At 42.6% G+C, this 21,520-nt stretch overlaps 1 protein-coding gene across 1 annotated transcript in view; it reads right to left on the bottom strand.

Annotated features, from left to right (window-relative positions):
• The window catches only part of LOC106604548 (phosphatidylinositol glycan anchor biosynthesis class G (EMM blood group)), a 127,027-nt gene that overhangs the window by 18,503 nt on the left and 87,004 nt on the right, over positions 1-21,520 (bottom strand). Inside the window, exons 9-10 of the mRNA XM_014199297.3 lie at positions 16,927-17,357; positions 11,424-11,615 (exon numbers count right to left, since the gene is read on the bottom strand). Of these exons, the coding sequence (XP_014054772.3) occupies positions 11,424-11,615; positions 16,927-17,357 (623 nt within the window). The remainder of the gene's footprint in view (positions 1-11,423; positions 11,616-16,926; positions 17,358-21,520) is intronic.

The raw sequence follows: 21,520 nt of genomic DNA on the forward strand, positions 1-21,520 counted from the left end.
AGAGGAAAACATGAGAAACTGACATTGACTAACAGCAGTATCCTGGGTGCTCAAAGGCCTCTAGATTCTGTTTTCAACAGAGGTCATAGCCACGCAAAAATGAAAACATGATCTAAACTAATTTAGTGACCAACTGAACAAATACTGGAGAGAATGTAGAAATACATCATTTGAACATGGTCCTAGTTGATTCTGTAGTAATTATATGGTTGTGACAGAGCGAGGCTTAGAACAGGGGATTGTGGAAAGGCTATAGGCTGGATGTGCGTATGAGCCAATGATAGCTTCATTCTTATCCAGGAATGTCTTTAGAGAGAGAGACTGAGCCGTTGCTTATCATACCATGACACCTGCAATCACCTCAGGTGTGTATTTGAATGCTTTGTGTGTGTGTGTGTGCGCGCGTGTTCACGCACGTGTGTGCGCATGTGTGTAGTCAAGAGGTTCTGATGAGAGCCTGGAATTAATTTGCAACTTCATGAGGGATCTGCATGAATAAATGTTCCCAAATGAAGTGTCAGCACAACAAACATCTAATCAGGATCAAATAAAGGGGCTGCTTTGGGGAGGTGTTGAGCACTGCAGGAACCAATTGAGATGGTACTAGAAAACAGCCACAAAACACTAACAGTGCTTTGACAGAACACACTCAATAGAACTTTTAAGATATTTCAGTCATTTTTGACACCTCGATTGAAGTGGTGTGTAGGTTCCATGTGCTCTGCAGTACATGTATTTTGAGTCATTTATGGAAACTAACTCCGGTTTAGCGGCAACTCTTAGGCTTAGAAGCAAGTGTTCTTGTAATAAATTGTCCAAACTATCAAGCTACAACCTTGATCTCTCATTGAAACGTTCATCGCTACAGTACTCAGCCCCTCTCTGAACAAGGTGGTTCTCTAGCATAATGAGAAACATGACATTAGCCTGGGTTTGAAGGAGGGTCACCTTTGTTCAAGTATCTCTCAATCTTTACATTTCCTCACAGGAATGGCAACATAAAAGATGGGATATGAAAGAAAAACTCCAGAAGAATGGAACTGAATTAGCGCCGGGAGTAATGATGTTCTGGAGCAAACACTATGACATCTCAGAGACTACTAATGTCACTATGCTATAATGCTATTTGGAACAATGAAAGCATCCTCTACATTGTTTACATTGTTTCAACTCTGGTGCTTCACTGCATTTGTGTGTGTTTTCTGGGGGTGTTGGAAAAAGACCAGAAAATACACAATTCTATTCAGTATGGTGCTGTAACACAAGTCAAGTGTGTTCAGATAACACAGTAGCCTCCCAGGGTCTCTGGGAGATGTATTTCATCACAGAGACATCGGCGGCCCTTAAGCCACTCCTGTAATTCACATTAACTGCACTGGGCTGAGATATGATTTTACGTTGCCATTTAACAAGGGGATGACTTAACAGCGGGGCAGATAACTGCTTGTCACAAAGACTGGACGGTCTTGCCTGCGACTGAAGTATTCTACAATCCAAAGACATTCAGTATGTCACAAATGACATTTACATTGAAAGCCAATCACATTTCACATTTAGATGTGGGCATTCTGGGGCCGGGCAATGTATTGTGTGACACCTGATGAAGCCAGCAAAACATTTTGATTACATTTAGGATTAGCTGAGCAAGTATTAGTCAACGTGGTAACCTGCACTTGTCTTTTCTTACTAGCACTGTCTTTGCTGATAACTTCTTTATTGAGGAAATATTTGCGTGCTACGACTGTGATATGGTTGTCTCAGCTAGCGATCTTAAGATGAACGCACTAACTGAATGTCGCTCTAGACAAGAGCGACCGCTAAATTACAAAAATGTTAAATGAGGTACAAAAAACACACAACAGTTTTAATACTGGCCTACCAATGCTATAATGATGTGAGGAGAATTGTAACATAAAACAACATGGGAAAACCAAAAATAAATAACAAGCAGTATGAAAAACAGCTAATAAAACGTGAAACTATTACAAAAAATCTGGACGATTGTACATATTATTTCCCAGAATGGCTTTCCTTGTACCGGAGCTACATGGTGACAATATTCCTTTTTTGAATGACAATAAAAATGGTCTGATTGATGACCCCATCTGGTGGGGAGGGGGGGAGGACTCGGCAGCCTCTTCTGGGCCACATAAATCACGGCCGTTCATCAGGCTGAGGACGGGCATCACGACATCGAAACGTGAAACAGCAGGAGACCCATCAATTCCAAGGCCCTTTTCCCCAACATTTTTACAGTCTACTCTACAATGCTCTTTTGGAGAATTTGGTGGAACATTTCCTGATGTGCAACAGGCGAAGAAAGAGTGAAGAAAGGAGAGAGAAGGAGAAACAGAGGGAGAAATAAATAGGGCCATTAACTCGATCACTACAGATGTCATATCTTAATTTGACCTATTTCGTCACAGGAGGAAATAATCCTGCAGCAGGAGGATTTGAATATCTGAAGAAATATTTAGAATCGCCGCCAAGGGGCAGGTGGAAGCGCTATACCGTATCTTATGTAGGCTAAGTGCAGGCTACAGCGCGTCTTATGTGGATTATAATAAATTGTCATATTTGTAGGGGGTAGATATATTTTTGTTAGGGAAAATCAGATTCTTTTTTAGATCAGTTTTATTATATGTTCCAAGGCAAGCAATAGGCAGAATAAATTATTGGTTTCCTCAGTGTCTGTGTGGTCCAGAGGTTACAGCCACTGACCACAGCAGATATGCCAGAGCGACATGTGTTCGAATCCAGCCCAATGCCATTTCTCATGGATGAACGTCTACTTTTGACGCATTAATTCCCCCTGGTTAAAGGGTTAATTCCACATGGTTACACAGTTAAAACAGAAACAACTCAACGGGTAAAAGTGTAGGCATTAATTCAGTGTGTTTAAGGTTTTGGTTTGGGGAAGGCTTCAAATAAAATTATAAAAAATGATGCGCCTATGTACAGTTGTCGCCAAAAGTATTGAGAATGACACAAATATACATTTTCACAAAGTTTGCTGCTTCAGTGTCTTTAGATATTTTTGTCAGATGTTACTATGGAATACTGAAGTATAATTACAAGCATTTCATAAGTGTCAAAGGCTTTTATTGACAATTACATGAAGTTGATGCAAAGAGTCAATATTTGCAGTGTTGACCCTTCTTTTTCAAGACCTCTGCAATCTGCCCTGGCATGCTGTCAATTAACTTCTGGGCCACATCCTGACTGATGGCAGCCCATTCTGACATAATCAATGCTTGGAGTTTGTCAGAATTTGTGGGTTTTTGTTTGTCCACCCGCCTCTTGAGGATTGACCACAAGTTCTCAATGGGATTAAGGATTGGGGAGTTTCCTGGCCAAATATCGATGTTTTGTTCCCCGAGCCACTTAGTTATCACTTTTGCCTTATGGCAAGGTGCTCCATCATGCTGGAAAAGGCATTGTTCATCACCAAACTGTTCCTGGTAGCGCTCACCTTGTCTTCTCTGGACAAGCTTTTTTCCGGATGCCCCAAACAATCGGAAAGGGGATTCATCAGAGAAAATGACTTTACCCCAGTCCTCAGCAGTCCAATCCCTGTACCTTTTGCAGAATATCAGTCTGTCCCTGATGTTTTTCCTGGAGAGAAGTGGCTTCGTTGCTGCCCTTCTTGACACCCGGCCATCCTCTAAAAGTCTTCACCTCACTGTGCGTGCAGATGCACTCACACCTGCCTGCTGCCATTCCTGAGCAAGCTCTGGACTGGTGGTGCCCCGATCCCGCAGCTGAATCAACTTTAGGAGACGGTTCTGGCGCTTGCTGGACTTTCTTGGGCACCCTGAAGCCTTCTTCACAACAATTAAACCGCTCTCCTTGAAGTTCTTGATGATCCGATAAATGGTTGATTTAGGTGCAATCTTACTGGCAGCAATATCCTTGCCTGTGAAGCCCTTTTTGTGCAAAGCAATGATGACGGCATGTGTTTCCTTGCAGGTAACCATGGTTGACAGAGGAAGAACAATGATTCCAAGCACCACCCTCCTTTTGAAGCTTCCAGTCTGTTATTCGAACTCAATCAGCATGACAGAGTGATCTCCAGCCTTGTCCTCGTCAACACTCACACGATGTCAGCTGGTCCTTTTGTGGCAGGGCTGAAATGCAATGGAAATGTTTTTTGGGGGATTCAGTTCATTTGCATGGCAAAGAGGGACTTTGCAATTAATTGCAATTCATCTGATCACTCTTCATGACATTCTGGAATATATGCAAATTGCCATCATACAAACTGAGGCAGCAGACTTTGTGAAAATAATATTTGTGTCATTCTCAAAACATTTGGCCACGACTGTACAATACATCATTTTTCAATCAGCATACACTATTTGAGCAAAAGTATCTGGACACCTGCTCGTCGAACATCTCATTCCAAAATCATGGGCATTAATATGGAGTTGGTCCCCCCTTTGCTTCTATAACAGCCTCCACTCTTCTGGGAAGGCTTTCCACTAGATGTTGGTCACAAGAGCATTAGTGAGCTAGGGCACTGATGTTGGGCGATTAGGTCTGGCTTGCAGTCGGCTTTCCAATTCAAAGTTTTTCGATGGGGTTGAGGTCAGGGCTCTGTGCAGACCAGTCAAGTGTATGGACCTCAGGGACATTGTCATGCTGAAACAGGAAAGGGACTTCCCCAAACTGTTGCCACAAAGTTGGAAGCACAGAATCATCTCGAATGTCATTGTATGCTGTAGGGTTAAGATTTCCCCTCACTGTAACTAAGGAGCCTAGCTCGAACCATGAAAAACAGCCCCAGGCCATTATTCCTCCTCTACCAAACTTTACAGTTGGCACTATCCTTTTGGGCAGGTAGCGTTCTCCTGGCATTCACCAAACCCAGATTCGTTCATCGAACTGCCAAACGGTGAAACGTGATTCATCACTGCAGAGAATGTGTTTCCACTGCTGCTTGGCCACGGAATCCCATTTCATGGTGCTCTAGGTGAACAGTTCTAATGCTGACTTTGCTTCCAGAGGCAGTTTGGAACTCGGTAGTGAGTGTTAAATCTGAGGACAGACGATTTATACATGCTTCGCGCTTCAGCACTCGGCAGTCCAGTTCTGAGGGCTTGTGTGGCCCACCACTTCGCAGCTGAGCCATTGTTGCTCCTAGACGTTTCCACTTCACAATAACAACACTTACTGTTGACCGTGGCAGGGCTGAAACTTGACAAACTGACATTTTGACAAACTGGCATCCTAAACTCAGCAAAAAAAGAAACGTCCCTTTTTCAGGACCCTGTCTTTCAAAGATAATTCGTAAAAAATCCCCAAAACATCACAGATCTTCATTGTAAAGGGTTTAAACACTGTTTCCCATGCTTGTTCAATGAACCATAAACAATTAATGAACATGCACCTGTGGAACGGTCGTTAAGACACTAACAGCTTACAGACGGTAGGCAATTAAGGTCACAGTTATGAAAACTCAGGACACTAAAGAGGCCTTTCTAATGACTCTGAAAAATACCAAAAGAAAGATTCCCAGGGTCCCTGCTCATCTGCGTGAACGTGCCTTAGGTGTGCTGCAAAGGAGGCATGAGGACTGCAGATGTGGCCAGGGCAATAAATTGCAATGTACGTTCTGTGAGACACCTAAGACGGCGCTTCAGGGAGACAGCAGCTGATCGTCCTCGCAGAGGCAGACCATGTGTAACAACACCTGCACAGGATCGGTACATCCGAAAAATCACACCTGCGGGACAGGTACAGGATGGCAACAACAACTGCACGAGTTACACCAGGAACGCACAATCCCTTCATCAGTGCTCAGACTGTCCGCAATAGTCTGAGAGAGGCTGGACCGAGGGCTTGTAGGCCTGTTGTAAGGCAGGTCCTCAACAGACATCACCGGCAACAATGTTGCCTATGGGCACAAACCCACCATCGCTGGACCAGACAGGACTGGCAAAAAGTTCTCTACCCTGATGAGTCGCGGTTTTGTCTCACCAGGTGTGATGGTCGGATTCACGTTTATCGTCGAAGGAATGAGCGTTACACCGAGGCCTGTACTCTGGAGCGGGATCGATTTGGAGGTGCAGGGTCTGTCATGGTCTGGGGCGGTGTGTCACAGCATCATCGGACTGAGCTTGTTGTCATTGCAGGCAATCCCAACGCTGTGCGTTACAGGGAAGACATCGTCCTTCCTCATGTGGTACCCTTCCTGCAAGCTCATCCTGACATGACCCTCCAGCATGACAATGCCACCAGCCATACTCCTCGTTCTGTGCGTGATTTCCTGCACGACAGGAATGTCAGTGTTCTGCCATGGCCAGCAAAGAGCCCGGATCTCAATCCCATTGAGCACGTCTGGGACCTGTTGGATCGGAGGGTGAGGGCTTGGGCCATTCCCCCCAGAAATGTCCGGGAACTTGCAGGTGCCTTGGTGGAAGTGTGGGGTAACATCTCACAGCAAGAACTGGCAAATCTGGTGCAGTCCATGAGGAGGAGATGCACTGCAGTACTTAATGCAGCTGGTGGCCACACCAGATACTGAATGTTACTTTTGATTTTGACCCCCGCTTTGTTCAGGGATGTTCACACATTATTCCATTTCTGTTAGTCACATGTCTGTGGAACTTGTTCAGTTTACGTCTCATTTGTTGAATCTTGTTATGTTCATAAAAATATTTACACATGTTAAGTTTGCTGAAAATAAATGCAGTTGACAGTGAGAGGACAAATCTTTTTTTGCTGAGTATATGACGGTGCCACTTTGAAAGTCACTGAGCTCTTCAGTAGGGGCCCATTTTACAACCAATGTTTGTCTTTGGAGATTGCATCGCTGTGTGCTTGACTTTATACAGCTGTCAGCAACGCGTGTGCTTGAAATAGACAAATCCACTAATTTGAAGGGGTGTCCACAAACTTATGGTGTATCATCAGTATTCCTAGTATTCTTAGTTCTTGCTAGAGCCTTGTGAACTGTCGTAGCGCAGTAGGTCTAAGCAGCGTGCTCTGGCTCCAAGCCTCATGAGGTTGCGGCCAGTTCTAGGCAATCTAGTAACCAGCCTGAGCCTACATTATATCCACAAGTTAACTGCATTTATTTCAATGTTTTCAAGAAGTAAAAGAAAGATTGCTTTGGTGGACAGGTGTCTTTTATACAGGTAACAAACTGAGATTAGGAGCACTCCCATTTAGCGTGTGCTCCTAATCTCAGCTCGTTACCTGTATAAAAGACACCTGGGAGCCAGAAATCTTTCTGATTGAGAGGGGGTCAAATACTTATTTCCCTCATTAAAATGCAAATCATTTTATAACATTATTGACATGCGTTTTTCTGGTTTCTTTTGTTGTTATTCTGTCTCTCACTGTTCAAATAAACCTACCATTAAAATTATAGCCTGATCCTTTCTTTGTCAGTGGGCAAACGTACAAAATCAGCAGGGGATCAAATAATTTTTTCCCTCACTGTAGGCTAACGGGTATTGGAATATAATCAAATAACAAGGGGCCTACTGCATCCATCGATGGCACTAGATTATCACCAGCGGATGTCTCGTTGAACCATTGATACGGGCTAAATTCCCCTGCATCGCTGATCTCAATTGCAACCATTATTGGTCAACCCATTATGGCTCCCTAAAATATGTTGGTATTACTTCTGTCCTGCTTGCAACCAAAGTCTTTCAAGATACAGTTGAAGTCGGAAGTTTACATACACTTATGTTGGAGTCATTAAAACTCATTTAACAACCACCACAAATTTCTTGTTAACAAACTATAGTTTTGGCAAGTCGGTTAGGACATCTACTTTGTGCATGACTTAAGTTATTTTTCCAACAATTAATTACAGACAGATTACTTCACTTATAACTCAATGTATCACAATTCCAGTGGGTCAGAAGTTTACATACACTAAGTTGACTGTGCCTTTAAACAGCTTGGAAAATTCCAGAACACTATGTCATGGCTTTAGAAATTTCTGATAGGTTAGTTGACATCATTTGAGTCAATTGGAGGTGTACCTGTGGATGTATTTCAAGGCCTAACTTCAAACTCAGTGCCTCTTTGCTTGTCATCATGGGAAATCTGAAGAAATCAGCCAAGACTTCAGAAAAAAATGATAGACCTCCACAAGTCTGGTTCATCCTCGGGAGCAATTTCCAAACGCCTGAAGGTACCACGTTCATCTGTACAAACAATAGTACGCAAGTATAAACACCATGGGACCACGCAGCCGTCATACCGCTCCGGAAGGAGACGTGTTCTTTCTCCTAGAGATGAACGTACTTTGATGCGAAAAGGGCAGATCAATCCCAGAACAGCAAAGGACCTTGTGAAGATGCTGGACGAAACAGGTACAAAATTATCTATATCCACAGTAAAACAAGTCCTATATCGACATAACCTGAAAGGCCACTCAGCAAGGAAGAAACCACTGCTCCAAAACCGCCATAAAAAAGCCAGACTACGGTTTGCAACTGCACATGGGGACAAAGATCGTACTTTTTGGAGAAATGTCTCTGGTCTGATGAAACAAGAATAGAACTGTTTGGCCATAATGACCATTGTTTTGTTTGGAGGAAAAAGGGGGATGCTTGCAAGCCGAAGAACACCATCCCAACCGTGAAACACGGGGGAGGCAGCATCATGTTGTGGGGGTGCTTTTCTGCAGGAGGGACTGGTGCACTTCACAAAATAGATGGCATCATGAGGGAGGAAAACGATGTGGATATATTGAAGCAACATCTCAAGACATCCGTCAGGAAGTTAAAGCTTGGTCGTCCAAATGGACAATGACCCCAAGCTTACTTCCAAAGTTGTGGCAAAATGGCTTAAGGACAACAAAGTCAAGGTATTGGAGTGCCCATCACAAAGCCCTGACCTCAATCCTATAGAAAATTTGTGGGCAGAACTGAAAAAGCGTGTGCGAGCATGGAGGCCTAGAAACCTGACTCAGTTACACCAGCTCTGTCAGGAGGAACGGGCCAAAATTCACCCAACTTATTGTGGGAAGCTTGTGGAAGGCTACATGAAACATTTGACCCAAGTTAAACAATTTAAAGGCAATGTTACCAAATACTAATTGAGTGTACGTAAACTTCTGACCCACTGGGAAGGTGATGAAAGAAATAAAATCTGAAATAAATCACTCTCTACTATTATTCTGACATTTCACATTCTTAAAATAAAGTGGTGATCCTAACTGACCTAAGACAGGGAATTCTTACTAGGATTAAATGTCAGGGATTGTGAAAAACTAAGTTTAAATGTATTTGGCTAAGGTGTATGTAAACTTCTGACTTCAACTGTAAGTTCACCCTCTGGTTGGTATTGTAATCGGAACAACTTAGTCCTTTTTTAAAATACTTTTTTGAACAGGCGATTTATCTATTTGACAAGCATTCAGTACAATAGAAATACAAATATTTTTCATTGTTTACCACGGTAAATTTACCCAATCATTTGTATGAATGGAAACTAATGTTGGTGTAGCCTACCATACTGACTGTTATTATTTTATTAGTTTACTATTTATGTTATCCAAAGTGTCTGGTATGGTAATTTATTATCAAAATCGAGGGTAAAATATCCCCGGATTGTCCTTATTTGAAAAGTGTAAATATATCAAGTCAATCGACGGGATTGAGTTCTTTGTCCCAGAAGGGTGTAGGCCAGAATCAAACCAACGCCAACAAGGCAGGCCTATATGTGCACGCTGAAGGCAGCAGCCCTAACCACTAGATCAGAATTTAACTCAATTTTGACCATAGCATCCACTTGAACGTCGTAGCCTAGTGGAGACTGATATCTATCTTGTGTTATTAAGCTATATAAAACAACAGTTGTTGATGTGGATGGCTTCATTTCAGATAAATATTTGCATATAGGACCTCAGTCTAGAATTGGAGCGAGAGAACATTTGCCCTGATCCTAATGACTCGACTGCCCCTGCAAAGAGAGAAAGAAAACTGCTGTTTTTCAGGGACTCACAAGGCTCATTCGAATTTGCTGATGCAGCAGGAAAATTCTGTGACAAGAGTGATCAAGTTAAGATCTGACATCTATACCTACCAACTACTTACAGTGAAGACCATAAAATGTCAATGGTGATTCTCCATGATTTTAAAGTTAAGGAAATGACAAGGATGATTATGTTGTGATTGGGAGAAGAAAAAAAAATACTGCCTAGAGAGCTATACCAAGAACCATACCCCCCAAAAATCAAAATGTTAATTATTTTTTTGCTGTCAGTCAAGCCCAATTGTCCTTTAGACTTTGACCTACAAAACACACAAAAAAATTCAGCCTGAACTATCATAACTTACACAGTGCGGGAGACACTCTTTCTGCTATTTAGGTCAGTGTGATAAGCCACAAAGGGATGAAGGGATCTCATGCTACCAGATTAGCCTGGCTGCGAGTGACTGAGCCGGGGCCACCGCTGTTGTAGACCCAAATGGAAATGCCAGGAGGTTGCCGCGGCGCCAGCATAAACACATTCCCGCGGTGATTAATGACTCGGCGACTTGGCACGGCGGCGTTGTCAATTATACGGAGTGTTGGTGTGCGCCTGGTACTGTGCAACGAGGGGTAAGGGTGGGTAGGGGTGAGAGGTTAGGTGGGAGTAGAGACAATGTTAAGGAGAGCGTGGAGGGGGGAGGGAACATGTCTAGTAAGAGACGAGGAAGGGGTGTAGGATAACTGGGCAGCAGCACCTGAACACTCATTATGCTCTCACAGTCAACGGGGCTGTGGACACGATGCAGCTGGCTGGGTACTAAGGGTTGATTAGCTGGCTGGTGATAGGGAGGGAGGGATGGAGCCAAGTGGCAGGGCAAAGGAGCTCCACATTTGGTCATTAGAAATCAAAAGCACGTGGGGGTAAACAAGGCGATCAGCCTCCCTGATTGGACCATTAATCACTTTGATACAGAAAGGGCCAGGCTAAGGACATGAGTACAATGATCTCTAATCAGACAGCAAGGGGTTTCAAAGCAGTTTTCCCCTTGGGTTACTTGGCTACAAATGATTGAAAGGTTGTTTTTTCCCTAGTCTTTCTTCCCCTGTGGCCTTGCTGTGTACTTTATGCTGATGTAGGCCTTAAGGTGTAGCCTTCATTAACGAGCCATGATGTGATCACATATCAAATGGCTCAAAAAACAGGCAAATACATGTCTGGCACCTACTTCCATTCTCCGTTTAAAGGCACTTAAATCTTTTGTTTTGCCGATTCACCCTCAATGACACACATAAACAGTCCATGTCTCAAGGATTAAAAATCCTTCTTAAACCCATCTCCTCCCCTTCACCTACACTGATTGAAGTGGATTTAACAAGTGACATCAACAAGGGATCATAGCTTTCACCTGGATTCACCTGGTCAGTCTGTCATTGAAAGAACAGGTGTTCATAATGTTTTGTACACCCAGTCGGCGAAAACTTACTTGGACATGTTTCCACCGCCATGGTGCCACGGAAACACAACGTTGCCCACCGCCGCCCGGTAGCTGTAGACACCCAGAAGGCCAAGGGCCAGGGCAATCTTGGACACCCAGGAACATCTCCGCTGGACCAGGAAGTAGATCAGAGCCAATGACAAGGCGGCGAACAAGGACAGCACCATCTTGTGTTCCAAGCTATAGAGACAGAACGGATATACATTTAAACCACTTCAAACTGCACTAATTACACACTAGAGTTAGTGTGTAATTGCACTGATTTCACAATTAATTCGTTACACATCTGTTTTAGAAAAATGTATTTGACTTTGTTCTGATGAACATTCAAAAAATAAAACAATCAAATCAAACTTTGTCATATGCGCCGAATACAACAAGTGTAGACCTTACCGTGAAATGCTTACTTACAAGCCCTTAACCAACAGTGCAGTTCAAGAAGAGTTAAGAAAATATTTACCAAATAAACTAAAGTAAAAAAATTATAAAAAGTAACACAATAACATAACAATAACGAGGCTATATACAGGGGTACCGGTACCGAGTCAGTGTGCGGGGGTACAGGTTAGAGGTCATTTGTACATGTAGGTAGGGGTGAAGTGACGATGCATAGATAATAAAACAGCGAGTAGCAGCAGTGTACAAAACGAATTGGGGGGGGGTCAATGTAATAGTCCGGTGGCCATTTGATTAAGCAGTCTTATGGCTTGGGGGTAGAAGCTATATTGTATGCATTAAGGTATTTCTTGTGGAGTTTAGTGCCATTCCAGGTTATTTCCTTGGACTCACACCACAGTCATACATTGTAAAATTGGAGGGGGTATTAACAATGGCACATTTACTAGGGATGTTCAACTTTCCCTTTCAAGATGATTCTTTATGTATCTAGATATATGGGCTCTAATACAATACAGGAACGATACTTTTTCGTTTGAAACGAGTCGGTGTGATTCGGTTTGATTAAAGGAATGAATCGATGTGATTCGGTTCGATGCACTAACATTTGTTGCATAAACACATTCATTTTCCATTCTAAATTAAAATCTGCTGCTGATGGAGCGCATGAGCTGGATTTGTCTGAGTGGAGGTGTGTGAACGTGTGTGTGTGGACATGTTTAACTATACTTGTGGGGACTTCAATAGTAAACATACAAAAAAATGGACCAACTGGGAACATTTTGTTAGTCCCCACAAGGCCAAACGCTATATCTAGAGGGTTTAGAGTTCGAATTAGTGTTAAGGTTAGAATTAGGTTTATGGTGAGGAGGTAGGGTTAGTTTTAGGGTTAGGAGCTAGGATTAGGTTAGGCTTTGATTTTTGTCCTTATTCACAGGGAATAAGAACATCTCAGGGACCTGAAAAGAACATATCAGGGACCAAAGCGAACATCTCAGGGCACAAAGAGAACATCTCAAGGAGGAAGACAACATCTCAGGGAAGCAATAGAGTAAGAGAGTACAATAGCTTGAAGGAACTTACTTTGTCTCCTTTCCTCCACATGATCTACCCTGATGAGAAAGAACTGGACTGTTGATAGCAACTTCCCAGTAAGCATCTAATTTTGTGCTTTCATCTACCCTTCTTTGCATTCATATCAATGCATTTCAAAGAGAGGAGACAACGAAGAGGAAACCACATTCAACTATTGAGATGCAGCCTAGATATGCCAGAAGGACAGTATAGCCCTGGTATCAGGGCAGGGGGTTGGGATGGGTTAAGGGAACAGAGAGGCACCTTGAAGGAGGAACGATGCCGGAGCTCATTACCCACACAGCATAGAGCAGGGGGAATATAGGAAAAGGGGGCAACGGCAGACAGGAAAAAGGTCAGCTAATTCTAAATCCACAATACTCTGAACCCAGTGCAAGGCATTCATCTTGTTACTTGTGGAGCCGCGAGAATGCTAATGGACAGAAAAACCTTGGGTTCAACAATGAGAACAACGGGTACGCTGAAGGTTCCTCAAACTTTCTGCCACACAGGTTTTTTGTACATCTTTTAGTGAATCCGAGTGTACGGCGGTTCATTGTTAATCTGATTTGGGCTCGGATTCAGAGGCTATCTAGGCTTGTTATCTTGGCCCTAAAATCTGCCTTGAGCCTTCTTCACTTTAGAATTACAGGGCAGCTGAAGAGAGGCTTTCAACATACAATAGAAAGGAACAGACTAATGCTACCTGCAGAGACAGCCAAGGATATGACTCACTTCTTTTAGCTCCTATGGGAGTTACTCCACTTTTATTTATAACCTTGATGTGAGGAAACTAGCTACCATTATGGTGCTACAGAGATAATAAGGTAAGGTAGCAGGCTCTAATGGATAACACTCTATGCATTTTCTCTTGGTCTAAACAAGGAATGTTCTTTCATTCACTAGCCTAGATCCTTTGCCAAGGTACTGGGGGGTTCACTGAGTTCTCTGTATGTTCAGAGGCTCACCCACTTTTTAGAGCCACACTTTTGAATGTCACCATTTTATTGAAACATTCCTAACACCTTACTCAGAGACCATGAGTATAAGGCATTATGATGTTGTCATAATGCATTATAAGACTTGTCATAACCATGTACAGTATGATCACCTTATGTCTTACGAGCCCTAAGGACTGCTTTACCAGGGCAACACTACAAAGAAGCTTGGTAATGATCTCCTAAGTTTTCTGGCAAGCTAAAACTTCACTAGGTCGTAGCTGTTTAAAGGCACAGTGCAGTCAAAAATGTGATTTTCCTGTGTTTTATATACATTTCCACAATATGGAGGTTGGAATAAAATTAATTGTGGAAATTACAATAATGCCTTTTAGTGCAAGAGCTGTTTGAAAAGACCGCCTGAAGTTTCAGCCTGTTTTGGTGGGATTGAGTTTTGGCCTGCCTGACAAAACAATGCACTGACTATTATGTGATTAAAGGGCTGTCCACACCAAGGAATTCAATATGACTATTATGTGACTAAAAGGGCTGTCCACACCAAGGACAATAAACTAGACAAAAATTGTCCAGTGTTTAAGTCGACTGATAATAACTAAAACTAATGAAGGATGAAATGACTAAAAAGTGACTAAAAAGTGACGAACGCTAAAATAGCAGCAAATATTAACACGCTTGTTAAGAAGCTATTTTTGTTTATTTTTGATCATTTTAATTGAAAACAATCACATTAAGGTACTTCTGATTTTATATTGAGATAAAAACGGCTGCATTGGACCATTAAGACATAACCTGAAGTCATTCCAGGGCTGACCATATACATCAAATTAACACAAATTAACACTTGGACAAAATCTTGGCCAAAGCTTAGATGTAATTGGGTGGAATAGGCCCTGGTTCCAACTGGGAGACCAGCCTGGACTGGGGCGGCAGGTAGCCTAGTGGTTAGAGCATTGGGCCAGTAACCAAAAAGGTTGCAAGATCGAATCCCCGAGCTGACAAGGTAAAAATCTGTCTTTCTGCCCCTGAACAAGGCACTGTTCCTAGGCCGTCATTGTAAATAAGAATTTGTCCTTAACTGACTTGCCTACCGTAATTTCCGGACTATAAGCCGCAACTTTTTTCCCACGCTTTGAACCTCGCGGCTTAAACAATGACGCGGCTAATATATGGATTTCTCCCGCTTTCATTTTTTTTTTAAAGGAGATGACTTCAGTGGTTTCAGTGCACAGGAGGAGGAAGATAGTGACCAATGACTTTCTTGGTAGGCTACTGTTTACTGCTCTTTTTTTTATTTTTTTTTTACAAGCCGTGTTTCGTTAAAGCCTATTTATTTTTGTTACAAGCCATGTTTCGTTAAAGCCTGTGTAAAGTTCATTTGTTTCAATGTACTGGTAGGCACCTGCGGCTTATAGACATGTGCGGCTTATTTATGTTCAAAATACGTTTTTTTTTTTTATTCAGTGGGTGCGGCTTATATTCAGGTGCGCTCAATAGTCCGGAAATTACGGTAGTTAAATAAAAGGTTCAATAAAAATACCTAAATAAAAAGCCATCTCCCTGTGTGGTGGTTCTGCAGCCTTGAGGGAGCTCCAAGGAGGAAGAATGACCGAGTGGATACAATACATGGCTAGACAATGAAGCACGTTAACCTGATTCCTGAGGGAGTGAGTAAGATGCAGCTAAGACAACCAGATGAAAATTACCATAGGTCAACAGAATGGAGAGAAATCATGTTGGAAACATGATTGGTAGAGCATGGTGTTTATATATTCCCTGTGGCTCAGTTGGTAGAGCATGGTGTTTGCAACTCCAGGGTTGTGGGTTCGATTCCCACGGGGGACCAGTACGGAGAAAAAAATGTATGAAATGTATGCATTCACTACTGTAAGTCGCTCTGGATAAGAGCGTCTGCTAAATGACTAAAATGTAAATGTAAAAATGAGATGTCTCAGGGGGGCTAAGACAAGGTTGAGTCTTATGGAACAATACCATGAGCAGTTCCTTTTGTATACTGATCATAAATATAAACGCATGCAACAATTTAAACGATTTTACTGAGTCACAGTTCATATAAGGAAATCAGCCCAGTGAAATAAATAAATTAGGCCCTAATCTACGGATATCACATGACTGGGCAGGGGCGGAGCCATGGGTGGCCCACCCACTGGGGAGCCAGGCCCAGCCAATCAGAATACGTTTTTCCCAACAAAAGGGCTTATTACAGACAGCAATACTCCTCAGTTTCATAAGCTGTCCGGGTTGCTGGTCTCAGACGATCCCGCAGGTGAAGAAGCCGTACATGGAGGTCTAGGGCTGGTATGGTTACACGTGGTCTGGGGTTGTGAAGCCAGTTGAACATACTGCCAAAAATGATCATGCTGTTTAATCAGCTTCTTGATATGCCACACCTGTCAGGTGGATGGATTCTCTTGGCAAAGGGGAAATGCTCAGTAACAGGGATGTAAACATATTTGTCCACAAAATTAGAGATAAATTAGCTTTTTGTGCGTATGGAAAATTTCTGGGACCTTTTATTTCAGCTCATGAAACATGGGACCAAAACTTTTCATGTTGCGTTTATATTTTGATTCAGTATACAACAGTCAACCAACTCTGGGGCGACAACCTTAGTACTGCCTGTGAGTCAGCCCTCTAGAACAGGTACTCTGACTTGGGTCCTTCACAAGCTAATGAGGCTCTCTGGTGCTGTGTGCAACACTCAGTAGTAAAGTTGACATTCAGTAACAATGCAGTGTGAAAACCAAGGAATGCTGGAAAAGAGGCCCGGGGTGGGGGGAAAATCACTGCCGATAGCCTTACAAAGCAGTGGGGTACAAAATGTTTGGAGTGTGTACCCAGAATTTGTATTAATTGGGCAAAAGATCTGAACTGGCAAAAAGCTAACTAAAAAAGGCTGCTGCAAATGAAGAAAATTAAATATATTCAACTTGCACTACAGTATATAGTAGTGTATGGAGCTCTGCTTATGGCAACAGTCATCCTGAGTGAAGTAACACACAACACAACAATACACAGTAAGTATCAAACTTCAGCACATCCACCTGTTGAGCCAGTGTCCCAGGTCAGGCAGGTGAGCCCACTGCACCCCGGTCTGGTTGAGCGAGCGCAGCAGACGACAACACGCCAGGGTGAGCGGTGGGGTCGCCAGGGCCAACCACTTCTCCGAACCTGCATCCGTCACCCCCAAATCAGCTAACGGTGAGGCAACCGCGTCCCCCTCATTGGAAGGGAGGAGGTAGGCTTCGTCCTCAAAGCTCCCAATGTTGGCACGGCGCTCCCGGAAGTACTTGCGACAGACGTCTTGGAAGACGACCAGGCAGAGGGTGTTAAGCAGGAAGTACCAGACCTGGTGCTCCTCCTCCACGAAGCTGCTGGCCGACAGGCTGAGGGTGTGGCCAGCCGTGCCCACCAGGAGCAGAATGTCCAGCTCCGACAGAGACCACCCACCACTGACACCACCATGGGATGGAGACTAGGGAAGAAGAGAAAAGGAGAGAGGAAGAGAGATTGAGCAAGATGTGATTCTCTCTCTCAGGCCAATACTGGAATATACACAACTAATTAAACAAACACATTGGCCAAATTAAGAAAGGAAACAGAATAGAGATGACTTCACAACAAAGTGATACAATTAATACAGAGTCACCCGAACTTGCCAAAATGATCAAATTAAAGGATGTAATTAAAATCAGGTCCATATAGAGGAACACAAGTGAATGGAGAAAGATGGTATAGACAAGGTCCCTCTAACACAATAACATATCAAGAACACTGATGCCACAACCTAGAAAGAGAAGACATTTGGATGCCATCCCCAAAACCCTGCCCTAAGCTGTTAGTATATTCCTAATCTAGGACTATGAGTGTGAGACTCAGGGTGTGTGTGTGTGTGTATATATGTGTGTTTTCACCCCACATTGAGTTGTAAAGTACTCCCCCTGGTCCTGTGAACTGCATCTTGTTGTTGACTCAGTACTCAGAGGGGGCCTAACAGAGTAAGTAAGTGCACTACTCTGATCCCACTAAGTTAACACTGTCACTGGAGGCAGCAGCTAACACAGGGACAGAGTGTTTACTGTGCTTCAGGGCAAACATCTTAATAATGTCAAAAGGAAAGCTCATAATAGTAAATCTAATGACTGATTGTTGAAATCTATTTACTGTTTACATTATAATATTAATTTGTCGTCTCTCAATCTCCTTCCAACAGGTATGTGTAAAATGTAAGGTGCAGTGATCCTTTTCCATGTACACAGTTGTGTGCAGGACAGAGGGGTGAGTGACGGCTCTCCGTGGCGTGTCACGGTAACACGCTGCTCCACAGGGAGCGGCTCGTCCTCGCCAAGCGCAGCACATCCATCAACGGGAGGAACGCACCTCGCGGCGAGCTCAGCGGAGGGGAAAACGTAATATGTAAACAGAGTGCTGTTTGTGTAAACAAAGTTTTGGGGGAAAAAACTCACTGTCTTTCTCTCCTTTCTTAGTCATCCCTCTATCCCGCCTTGGTTTAAGGTCCCTGAGCTGAGGGACTGAGGGCACTTGAATCCCAACAAAATTTGTCTGGGATTTAATGCGTTTATCTAATTATGGTATCCTAAATGGCAGGGAAAGAAGTGGCAAAAGTCTACCCCCCTTTGGATTTCGTAAAAACATGTGTTACAATGTGGGATTAAAATGGATTTAATTGTCTTTTTTTTCAACAATCTACACAAAATACTCTGTCAAAATGGAAGAATAGTTTTTATTTTTAAGATAAATAACAAATTTGATAACTAAAACAGTCATTGCATAAGTATTTTGCCCCTTTGTTTAAGCAAGCCTAAATTAGTTCAGGAGTAAAATTTGTCTTAACAAATCACATAAATTGCATGGAAATAATAGGGGTTGACATGATTTTGAATGACTAAACATGCACCTGTTAGAACTTAAGGCTCCATGGTTTGATGAGGAATTGAAAAACTGTATGGTTGAAAGAGATGGGGCAAAAGCAGTGGCTAAGTCTGGCTGCACATCTGACTGGCTGACTTACTGCAAAATTGAGAAATGGTGACTAAACTCAACAAAAGGAAGCCAAAACTGTATTTTGAAGCCTAGATCAATGATATAAAGAATGATGGAAAAAATTGTGAGTACTTTAAATGAAATTATGGTCAGAAAGACAAATTGAACTCCAACTTTCATCGAATCAGATGGCTTCTTCATCACAAAACCATTTGATGTCGCCAATTATTTAAATGATTACTTCATTGGCAAAGTGGGCAAACTTAGGCAGGAAATGCCAACAACGAACAGTGAGCCATCGTATTAATGCATAAAATAACAAATAATCAAAGAAAAGCATTGCCAGTTTGAATTTTGTAAAGTTGGTGTGGGAGAGGAGGAAAAATGATTGTTATTTATCAATAATGACAAACCTCCTGGCATTGACAACTTAGATGGAAAGATACTGAGGATGGCTTCGTTGCTGCCCTTCTTGACACCAGGCCATCCTCTAAAAGTCTTCGCCTCACTGTGCGTGCAGATGCACTCACACCTGCCTGCTGCCATTCCTGAGCAAGCTCTGTACTGGTGGTGCCCCGATCCCGCAGCTGAATCAACTTTAGGAGACGGTCCTGGCGCTTGCTGGACTTTCTTGGGCGCCCTGAAGCTTTCTTCACAACAATTGAACCGCTCTCCTTGAAGTTCTTGATGATCCGATAAATGCTTGATTTAGGTGCAATCTTACTGGCAGCAATATCCTTGCCTGTGAAGCCCTTTTTGTGCAAAGCAATGATGACGACACATGTTTCCTTGCAGGTAACCATGGATGACAGAGGAAGAACAATGATTCCAAGCACCACCCTCCTTTTGAAGCTTCCAGTCTGTTATTCGAACTCAATCAGCATGACAGAGTGATCTCCAGCCTTGTCCTCGTCAACACTCACACCTGTGTTAACGACAGAATCACTGACATGATGTCAGCTGGTCCTTTTGTGGCAGGGCTGAAATGCAGTGGAAATGTTTTTTGGGGGATTCAGTTTATTTGCATGGCAAAGAGGGACTTTGCAATTAATTGCAATTCATCTGATCACTCTTCATAACATTCTGGAGTATATGCAAATTTCCATCATACATACTGAGGCAGCAGACTTTGTGAAAATTTATATTTGTGTCATTCTCAAAACTTTTGGCCACGACTGTAGAAGTGTTCAGAAACCGATTATATTCTTATTTACAATAATAGTGACTCCAAAATGACAATATATTATTTACCATTAATTTCCATTGGGCACAAAATAATCTGAAATACAACCAAAACAAACTGCAAATGCATCCAACAAATTTATAGAGTCACAAGCTTGAAGTAGTCATTGTCTGCTAGGAATATGGGACCAAATACTAAACTTTTGATTACTTTATTTATAAGAATCTTTAGGGGTGTCAATAATCTTGACCCCTACCCCTTCTTGAGAACAAATATTATTACTTGTTAAACAAAATATATTAATCATAGCAAATGTATTAGCATACAATATAGCTCAGTATTTGAATTATTTACTTTTACAGTCATTATTGTTCAACTTTATCAAGAGTGTCTATCATTTCGGACCCCACTGATATACACTGAGTGCACAAAACATTAAGAAAACGTTCCTAATATTGAGTTGTACCCCCGTTTTGCCCTCAGAACAGGCTCAATTAGTCAGGGAATGGACTCTATAAGGTGTCGAAAGTGTTCCACAGGGATGCAGGTCCATAACGACTTCAACGCTTCCCACAGTTGTATCAAGTTGGCTGGATGCCCTTTGGGTGGTGGACCATTCTTGATACACACAGGAAGCTGTTGAGCATGAAAAACCCAGCAGGGTTGCAGTAATTGACACAAACCCATGCACCTGGCACCTACTACCATACCCCATTCAAAGGCACATAAATCTTTTGTCTTGCCCATTCCCCTCTGAATGGCAAACATACTGCAAGGCGCTACAGAGGGTATTGCGTACGGCCCAGTACATCACTGCCATCCAGGACCTCTATACCAGGCAGTGTCAGAGGAAGGCCCTAAAAATTGTCAAAGGCTTCAGCCACCCAAGTCATAGACCGTTCTCTCTGCTACCGCACAGCAAGCGATACCGGATTGCCAGGTCTAGGTCCAAAAGGCTCCTTAACAGCTTCTACCCCCAAAGGGTTAATCAAATGGCTAGCCGGACTATTTCCATTGACCCCCTTTTTTTACGCTGCTGCTACTCACTGTTTATTATCTATGCATAGTCACTTTACCCCTACCAACATGTACATATGACCTCAATTACTTCGACTAACCCGTACCCCCGCACATTGACTCTGTACCACCTGTATGTAGCCTCATTATTGATATTTTATTGTGTTACTTTTTTGCTTTAGTTTGTTTAACAAATATTTTCTTACTCTGCATTGTTGGTTAAAGGCTTATAAGTCAGCATTTCACAGTAAGGTCTACTAGACCGGTTGTATTCAGCTCATGTGACAAACACAACTTGATTTTATACATAATCCATGTCTCAATTGTATCAAGACTTAAAAAAAACGTATTTAACCTGTCTCCTCCCCTTCATGGACTTAACAAGTGACATCAAGGTCATAGCTTTCAAATGGATTCACCTGGTCAGTCAAGGA

The sequence above is a fragment of the Salmo salar genome, chromosome 05 (genome assembly GCF_965601325.2).
Source record: "Salmo salar chromosome 05, fSalSal1, whole genome shotgun sequence".
NCBI classification, from domain to species: Eukaryota; Metazoa; Chordata; class Actinopteri; order Salmoniformes; family Salmonidae; genus Salmo; species Salmo salar.